Raw genomic sequence first — 10,000 nt, 5'->3', positions numbered from 1 at the left:
GGAAAAGAAAAAGGAAAGGAGGGGGTAGAAGTAAAGGAAGGGAAGAAGAGGGATGAAAAATGAGACTGAATAGGAGATGCTGAAGGAAGAACATTGTCAGAAAAGAATGTAAAGAAAGTGATGAAACAGGAGGTGAAGAAGACGAGGATTGAAGAGACAACATAGAACAGGGAACTAAGTAAATAAATGAAAGAGAAAGAGGAGCAAGAGGAGCAAGAGGAGGGGATCGAGAAGCATAGGCAGAGACTAAAGAAAGAGAAATGGTAGAAAGAAGATGAAGGAGAAGAGTCGATGGTATTGTGGAAGAGGAGGAAGGAGAAGAAGAAGGTGAAGGAGCTAGAAGAGGAGGAGGAGGAGGAGGTGGAGGAGGAAGAGGAGTATCTCAGAAAAATGAATTAAGATGCTGTGCAAGGTGGTCAAAACGTAGAACTTCAGGAGAGAGTGAAAGCGAGATGATCTTGGTGATGGAAGAGAGATGTTGTAGAATGAAGAAAGATGAGGAAGGACAAAACCAGAAAGTGGGTTCTAGATATGAAACAAAAAATAAAGAGAATGGTAGAGTTAGAGTGAAAGAGAGATACAGTTACAGATAGAGAGAGAGAGATAGAGAGAGCGACTGAGAGAAAAATAGTGAGGGAAAGATAGAGAGATAGATAAATTTAGATAGATAGGTAGATAGATAGATAGATAGATAGATAGATAGATAGATAGATAGATATATAGATAGATAGATAGATAGATAGATAGATATATAGATAGATACATAGATAAATAGATAGATAGATAGAGAGAGAGAGAGAGAGAGAGAGAGAGAGAGAGAGAGAGAGAGAGAGAGAGAGAGAGAAGGAGAGAGAGAGAGAAGGGAGAGAGAGAGAGAGAGAGAGAGAGAGAGAGAGAGAGAGAGAGAGAGAGAGAGAGAGAGAGAGAGAGAGAGAGAGAGAAGAAGGGAAGAAGAAAGACCAACATGCGATTTCCCCCAAAAAAGAGAAATGACAAAAAAGTGAACGAAATGTTAACCAAAAATTATTGAAGCACCGTCAGAGTCAATAATGATATTCCCAGAAATCCTGCACTTTCCAGACCAGTAATATATCTCCTCTTCCCTATACTTCTAAAGATTTTATGGTTGATTATTTTTCTGGTGTTGTCATTTAAATACTATACGTGCAATTACAATGTCGCCTACTATCGTTATGGAAAAATGCAGCTTTGTGTTTTGCTAGTTATACAATAACTACCATAAACTCAAGTGGAAATAATGTTCGTGATCTATTTGGATATATATATATATATATATATTGTAGGGTTTTGTCGGCAAATTATTGTCTTCTTACGATACGTAGGGAATAAATGGAGCTCCGAATGGACGCTGACTGCAGGTCATTCTAAAAAGAATGTTTTTATTGTCAAAGAACTTGTACAACATTACAAAAATACATAAATGCCAATTAATAACAAAAAAAAATATACAAATGTTAATCAATACGCAGAGTCGTAACTCACATCATAAATTTGACATTGAATTGACATCATATACTCACCGACTTGTGCGTCTCCCATAGGTCCCCCTACGTCCGTTGACTCGTTCGACATTACAATGGTGAAGTGGAGGATTGCGACATTACATGTGACTTGTCCCTTCCTCTAACTGCATATAACCCACACATTGGGCGACTGACTAATGCCAGTTAGAGAAGACGACCTTGATATGCTGGCCCCCACACACCATCTACCCACAACTTCTCCCACACTCGACCAAGTCGATGCCGGTGACGGGGGGAAATTGTACAACTAATCGTACTGTGACACTTAAACTGACGGACGTAAAAAATGCACGAAATTATACCGTGACATTAATGGACGTACGATACACAAAATTATACCGTGACATTAACGGACGTACAATACAAATTATTCATTCCACTCCTGATTTTTATACAATGAAATCAGCAACATAAATTTACGTCTATGGACGTAACACTCCCCCACCTTGAATCTTACGATTAAAAAAAAAAAAAAAAAAAAAATCACATACATATATCTATGACAGAACACAAAACATTTACAAAGAACCTTCAAGGAATACAAGTTTTGTAATGGGTCGGGTGAGCTCACTGAATTGAGTTTTCAAACGGGCACTACGAACCAATCCGTCTCTGCTCACCCGCACTTCCTGGACTCTCCCCAGCGGCCAAGAACCGCGGGGCGAGTTTTCATTCATTATAAGCACTAAATCCCCGACTGAAAGATTCGGGCTTTCAGAATTCCATTTCTGCCTTCTTTGCAATTCCACTAGGTATTCACTAACCCACCTTTTCCAAAATTGTTTGGCTAAATGTTGCACGTGACGCCAATGTTTGCGGTAAGGATCGGCATCGTGAAAGGCTCCCCAAGATAGTGGGGAGTTTCCTTGGAGGAGTAACAGATGATTGGGAGTCAGCGGACTCTCATCACTTGCATCATCACTGCATTTAGTAAGTGGCCTACTGTTGACTATACTTTCCGCTTCGCAGAAGAGGGTTTGCAAAACATCATCAATCATCCTGGGGCATTTGATGACTAAAGCGAACAGTACTTTACGTACAGACCTTATCATACGTTCCCAAACGCCTCCGTGATGTGACGCGGAAGGCGGGTTGAACGACCACTCAACGTCACGTCGACGTGTTTCCCTTACGATCAACGATCGGTCCAGATCTCGTACACTGCGTGCTAATTCAGCTCTCGCTCCTACTAGGTTAGTACCATTGTCTGACCACACCTTACTGGGGTAACCTCGCCTCGCTGTGAAGCGTACGAAACCATTGATGAATGCGTCAGTTTGTAAGCTATCAAGCTTCTCAATGTGAATAGCTCTCGTAGTAAAACACGTGTACAGACACCCGTAACGTTTCATTTCTGATCTCCCGACTTTAACATGGAAGGGTCCAAACAGGTCTACTCCTACGTACCTAAAGGCTGGCCCCCCGGGTTCACACCTCTCGGGAGGGAGGTCAGACATTCTCTGGTTCATGGGGGCCCCGTATAATCTCTTGCAAACTATACAATCCATTTTGACGCGTTTCACCAATTTTCTACCCCGTATGATCCAGAATTTCTTACGCACCCGACTGAGTGTCCATTCCACTCCTACATGAGAGGAATTATGGCAATCACGTACAATCAATGTAGACAACCTGTGGTTATGAGGGAGGATCACAGGATTTATAGCTTGCCCATTCAATGCCGCATGCTTGAGTCTACCACCAACTACTAACAGCCCATCTATAAGAATAGGAGACAGTTTATATATTGAACTGGACTTTAACACAGTTTTCCCTGCTTCAATGTTCTTGGTTTCATGAAAATAAGCACGCCCTTGAACATGTTTGACAATCAGATTTTCCGCGTGCTTTAGTTCATGAATCTCAAGTGGTGAATTTTGCGGAATCTTCTTAAGAAATTGTATTAGCCTTAACCACCAACCAACGGCCTTCTTTAATCTGTAAAGGCTTGAATAGTGCTCAATCAGCGTGTCGATCGGGTGTTGGGTGACGCCCGACTGACACGTCTGTACGATACTCGTGGGATATACCTCACGCCTCACCTCCGGGTCTTCATCCTGAAGGTGTCCTACAAGATTATCTTGTGCTGGCCATGCACACTTGTAATTCGACAAGAAGGGAGGACCATAAGAAGTTTGTACAAAAGGTTGGTGAAATCCGGCACATTGAATGTATACTCTGAGAATATTTCAGATTTGATCAAGAAGGGGTATGTAGAGTATGTTCCCGAGATTGATATAAAGAGAGATGACGGTAAAGTGTGGTACCTACCGCATCATGCCGTTACGAGCGAAACCAAACCAGGTAAGGTGAGAGTCGTATGTTACGTCCATAGACGTAAATTTATGTTGCTGATTTCATTGTATAAAAATCAGGAGTGGAATGAATAATTTGTATTGTACGCCCGTTAATGTCACGGTATAATTTTGTGTATCGTACGGCCGTTAATGTCACGGTATAATTTTGTGCATTTTTTACGTCCGTCAGTTTAGTGTCACAGTACGATTAGTTGTACAATTTCCCCCCGTCACCGGCATCGACTTGGTCGAGTGTGGGAGAAGTTGTGGGTAGATGGTGTGTGGGGGCCAGCATATCAAGGTCGTCTTCTCTAACTGGCATTAGTCAGAGTCGCCCAATGTGTGGGTTATATGCAGTTAGAGGAAGGGACAAGTCACGAGTAATGTCGCAATCCTCCACTTCACCATTGTAATGTCAAACGAGTCAACGGACGTAGGGGGACCTATGGGAGACGCACAAGTCGGTGAGTATATGATGTCAATTCAATGTCAAATTTATGATGTGAGTTACGACTCTACGTATTGATTAACATTTGTATATATTTTTTTTGTTATTAATTGGCATTTATGTATTTTTTGTAATGTTGTACAAGTTCTTTGACAATAAAAACATTCTTTTTAGAATGACCTGCAGTCAGCGTCCATTCGGAGCTCCATTTATTCCCTACGTATCATAAGAAGACAATAATTTGCCGACAATACCCTACAGTCATTCGACGGAGGCGTTTGGGAACGTATGATAAGGTCTGTACGTAAAGTACTGTTCGCTTTAGTCATCAAATGCCCCAGGATGATTGATGATGTTTTGCAAACCCTCTTCTGCGAAGCGGAAAGTATAGTCAACAGTAGGCCACTTACTAAATGCAGTGATGATGCAAGTGATGAGAGTCCGCTGACTCCCAATCATCTGTTACTCCTCCAAGGAAACTCCCCACTATCTTGGGGAGCCTTTCACGATGCCGATCCTTACCGCAAACATTGGCGTCACGTGCAACATTTAGCCAAACAATTTTGGAAAAGGTGGGTTAGTGAATACCTAGTGGAATTGCAAAGAAGGCAGAAATGGAATTCTGAAAGCCCGAATCTTTCAGTCGGGGATTTAGTGCTTATAATGAATGAAAACTCGCCCCGCGGTTCTTGGCCGCTGGGGAGAGTCCAGGAAGTGCGGGTGAGCAGAGACGGATTGGTTCGTAGTGCCCGTTTGAAAACTCAATTCAGTGAGCTCACCCGACCCATTACAAAACTTGTATTCCTTGAAGGTTCTTTGTAAATGTTTTGTGTTCTGTCATAGATATATGTATGTGATTTTTTTTTTTTTTTTTTTTTTTTTAATCGTAAGATTCAAGGTGGGGGAGTGTTACGTCCATAGACGTAAATTTATGTTGCTGATTTCATTGTATAAAAATCAGGAGTGGAATGAATAATTTGTATTGTACGTCCGTTAATGTCACGGTATAATTTTGTGTATCGTACGTCCGTTAATGTCACGGTATAATTTTGTGCCGTACATATATATATATATATATATATATAATATATGTATATATATATGTATATATATGTATATACATATATATATGTGTGTGTGTGTGTGTATACATGTATATATATGTATACACACACACACACACACACACACATATATATATATATATATATATGTATATATATATACCTGTATATACGTATATATATACTGTATATATATATATATATATATGTATATATATATATATATATATGTATATATATATATATATATATATGTATATATATATATATATATATTAGTGAATTTAGGGAGCAGGTTCTCTTCAATACATTTCTTATTAAATAACACAGCAAACTGGGCGTTAGTTATCTTCTTATTGAGACTTTCTACTCTTCTAATAACTTTTCTCTCTAAAGGAGAGAGAAGGTATACAATATTTCCAAACGAGTCCATGATTGGGTAGGAAAACTAACATTATACGACGTTTCGCCTATGCATTAGGCATCTTCTGGTAATTTATTCAGAAATAAATACATACTTATATAATACAAAGATAGGTACATTAGGAGAGATCTAGGACTGTGACAGTTCATCCTTTCCAGCCCGCTACTCGTGACCCATACAACTCTAGGGTCCCGCACATGTTTTGTTGTATATTAATAAGTGGCATATAGTTTCTTATCATCACTGCCTCCATGCATTTTAGTTTTGTTGTATTACCATTCCTGGCGATTATTATTGTGTTCGTGTTAAGGTGTTCCCTTGATATGTTGCTCTTGTGGGATTTCGTCCTGTGGGATTTTATTGTCCCGTTCTGCATGTGATACGTGAGTCTCTGTGAAAGTGTTTGTGTTGTGTACCCGATATACTCGTCTGTACAAAGCGCACCGTCTTTGTTAAAATTACAAGTATACTTGTACACGACATTACTCTGTTTTAATTTGTCCTTTTGTGCTGCCAAATTATTCTTCATGATAAGAGATGATGTTCTGGGGTTCCTGTAATAAATTATCAAATTAAGCTTATCTCCTTCTTTTGTAGGTGTACAATTCTTTTTTATTATTTCTTTCAGGACCTTTTCATCTTTTTTATAGGCTGAGGACATTGTGTTATGGTAGTAAAGGTTTATGTTATTGAATTTACTACTTTCATCTAAAGCGGTGGTGTTGACTAAATCCATCTTAGTTTTTATTTCTTTGTCAATGTCTTTCAACGGGAAGCCATTATTAGTCAAAAAAAAGTTTTATCCTGTTTAATTCTTGGTGAAGAAGAGACCAATTTGAACAAATTTTGAAGGCCCTTGCAACGTAAGCCCGTACCACACTTTTCTTATACTTAGAGGGACATTCACTCATCCCGTTTAAACACCTTCCTGAGTCACTAGGTTTTCTGTAAACATCTGTGGTGAAAGTGCCATCTGATCCATCTACCCACACGTCTAAAAAGGGAATTTTGTTCTCTACACTCTTTTCAATAGTGAATCGTAGGCATGAGTTCTCTTCCAAAGCCCTCTTAAGGTTATCAAGCTGTTCGTCTCCGTCTACGTCAACAAAGATGTCGTCTACGTATCTTAGATACATTTTTGGTGAAGGATTGATGGAACTTAGGACGGAGTTTTCAATATGGCACATGTAAGCTTGGGGAAATAGTACTCCCAATGGACTGCCCATTGCGACACCATTAACCTGGAAATAAATTTTACCTGAAGGGCATCTAAATGGTGCTTCTTTTGTGCAGGCACGTAGCATGTCCTCAAGGACGGGGCGTGGTACCCTAGGTGGTGGCAAAGTGTCATGGTGGAAGACATTTCGTAAGATGATTTGAATTGAGTTGGAAATAGTGCCGACTAATGGACTGAGAATTGTTACTAGCCATTTAGAAAGTTTATAGGAGGCTGATCCTATGGACGAAATGATGGGTCTAATGGGATAATTTGGTTTATGAGTTTTGATTAAACCATACATATATGGTAGAGGTGGACTTATGGAAGTGATAATAACCTAGTAGTTTTACCTTACCAAGAAAATTTAACTATTGTTCCCAAATTACTTAAGAATTTTAACATCAATGTAGCCTTCAGAAACAATAACACTATCAAACAATACCTAATTAATAATTCTAAAAATTGCCAAAAAGGCTGTGTGTACAAAATTCCTTGCAAAATATGTGATAAATTCTATATCGGCCAAACGGCAAAAGATCTTTCTGTCAGGATAAAACAACACAAGAAATGTGTCAAAGACGGGAATGAGTCAAGTGCCATTTTTAAACATTTAAGCACTTTTAATCACCCTATCAACTGGGAAAACGCTAGTGATTACTTTCAACAATAATTTTGTCGAAAGGAATTTAATTGAAAGTTGCCTGATTAAAATCACAAATGATAATAACTTTAACCTTAACTTAGGATTGTACAAAATTGATAATTATATTTGCAAAGAAATAGCCAATAATTACAAAATGTAAGAATGCTGGACGTGTGACCCACGCCCGGACAATTCGTCCACAACCTTTCCTAGTGAGTTCCACAACCTTTCCTAGTGAGTTCCTTATACTATTGTCCTACTATATTATGTTTGCTGTACCCTCTTTCTTTGTAATTTACACTGAAGATGTAATATACGAAAGCGCTCTGATCCGTTTGTTTATTTTCTTAAGTGGTTACCTTGCATATATGTATATATATATATATTTATCACAAGATGATTTGATCAAACACGGGTAAGCCACAGGTCTAAATGTGGTTAGAAATATTCTTATCAGACTAATTCAATCAACAGTCTTTAACCCGTCTTAGGTAAAGTGGGGTCAGACAGATCCAATGCTTTTTTTGTTTTTTACTTTTAATATACTAATATATTGCATATAGATATGTTCTCCCCTATACCTTCTTGACGAGTGAATTAGTTTAAGGGGATGATAGTGTCATTCCTGAATCTTGCTCTATATAAGCTTTATAGAGCTTTTGGACCCGTCAGACCCCACTTTACCTTAGGTGTGAGTTGCGTAGGGTTTGTTAGACCCCACTTTACCTGAGTTTTTTTCATGTCGTATAAATGTTTTATCATTTATACTTATGGGTAAATAAGAATTTTTTTTTGTCATTTTTTATGACTGATATGTTGAATTTTGTTTGTTTTCGATGGTATTATTTGGAATGCATCGTAATTGTGTTGACTAGGGAATAATAATTTTATGTTCATTATAATTTTTTTTTATCTGTTTGTCGTTATTCTGGTTAACTATTGCCTACACTGCAAAAGACCAGTGTGTCAGGAACATTCAACCCCCATCTGCAATGATGTGGCTCAACTTTTCCTAAGATAGTTGGGACATTGGTCTCTACAAAATGATGATGACCAACCGCTTCACGTTTCCTGTTTTCAGTCAAGTGCCCTCTAAAGTCAGCAATACTTTACTTTTCATCATTTTTTTGTAATTTTCATTAAAAAAATATCACTAACAATTATATTCACTTTCAAGCATGTAAATGGAAGAAGATAAGTTTTGATTTCTATGACACTAAATACAGTGGAAATATTTTTTTGTATTTATTGTGTTTGGGGTAAAAAAAATACCTCCGATTTTTTCAGATGTAATGTTTTTTTGAAACACATTCTTTATTCATTTGTTGTAGCTCTGTTTTTTCTTAAAGATAGTTGGGACATTGGTCTCTACAAAATGATGATGACCAACCACTTCACATTTCCTGTTTTCAGTCAAGTACCCTCTAAAGTCAGCAATACCTTATTTTTCATCATATTCTTTTTGTAATTTAATTAAAAAATATTTCTAACAATTATAGTCACTTTCAAGCATGTAAATGGAAGAAGATAAGTTGAAGTACATATGTTTTGATTTCTATGTCACTAAATGCAGTGAAAGTATTTATATTGTATTTTTTGTTTGGGGTCTGTCAGACCCCGCTTTACCTGAGGTGTTTCCCCAAAAAAGCTTTACCTGAGCAGGGTTAAACTATATGATCATATTTGGCGTAATACGATTATTTTTATCAAATCCAGACAGTTCCCTTCAATAAAAGTAAATAGCATTTGCAATACTGAAAAGTATAATACCATTGCTGCAGTTTTCTTTTGGCAACTAAGATTTCAGGAAAGAATATATACTTCATGGAGCTTTGTTGATGTCCTTCCTTCCGAATTTTCTCTTTTTTTTTGTCATGACACCACTTATTATTTTGTTTCACCCTTTATTGAGAGCGATTTTTGTGATACTGAGAAAATTGAGATGTTTAACAGTTTATATAACCAAGATACCATCTAAGTAGATTATATATTTTTTGAATAACCAAGGTCTGAATACCACCAAAAATATTCCAAGATATCTACATGTATCAGAATGATTGTCACTGTGTAAAGGTTTGAGAATATAAAGCTTTATTCATTTAAGGTGATGAAACTTATAGAATATTATATATCGTTGAAAGGAATAGCCTGATGATATTCAAAATTAGATAATAATTAACAGTAGAGGGATTTGCTACCAAAGAGGCAACACAATCCTGGATAAGTTACCAGTAACCAGAATAAGAGAACAAACGCAACCAGATATAGCAGCGTTTTGAGTTTCCAAATTCAATGCAAAGCCTGCATACATGGTAGATTGCAATAGATTATTCATGACAAATGTTAATTCGCACGGCGTAG

At 37.6% G+C, this 10,000-nt stretch overlaps 1 protein-coding gene across 1 annotated transcript in view; it reads right to left on the bottom strand.

The window, feature by feature from the left end:
- Positions 1 to 7,140, bottom strand: part of LOC143020186 (uncharacterized) — an 8,614-nt gene extending 1,474 nt beyond the window's left edge. The window contains exons 1-2 of the mRNA XM_076176348.1: positions 7,036 to 7,140; positions 2,165 to 3,643 (exon numbers count right to left, since the gene is read on the bottom strand). Coding sequence (XP_076032463.1) covers positions 2,165 to 3,643; positions 7,036 to 7,140 — 1,584 coding nt within the window. The remainder of the gene's footprint in view (positions 1 to 2,164; positions 3,644 to 7,035) is intronic.
- Positions 7,141 to 10,000: the final 2,860 nt, after the last annotated feature.

Source organism: Oratosquilla oratoria, chromosome 39 (assembly GCF_046742065.1).
Source record: "Oratosquilla oratoria isolate Oo_2021 chromosome 39, ASM4674206v1, whole genome shotgun sequence".
Lineage (NCBI taxonomy): Eukaryota > Metazoa > Arthropoda > Malacostraca > Stomatopoda > Squillidae > Oratosquilla > Oratosquilla oratoria.
Note: the sequence above shows the minus strand (reverse complement) of the source record. Positions and strands in the feature narration are given on the sequence as shown.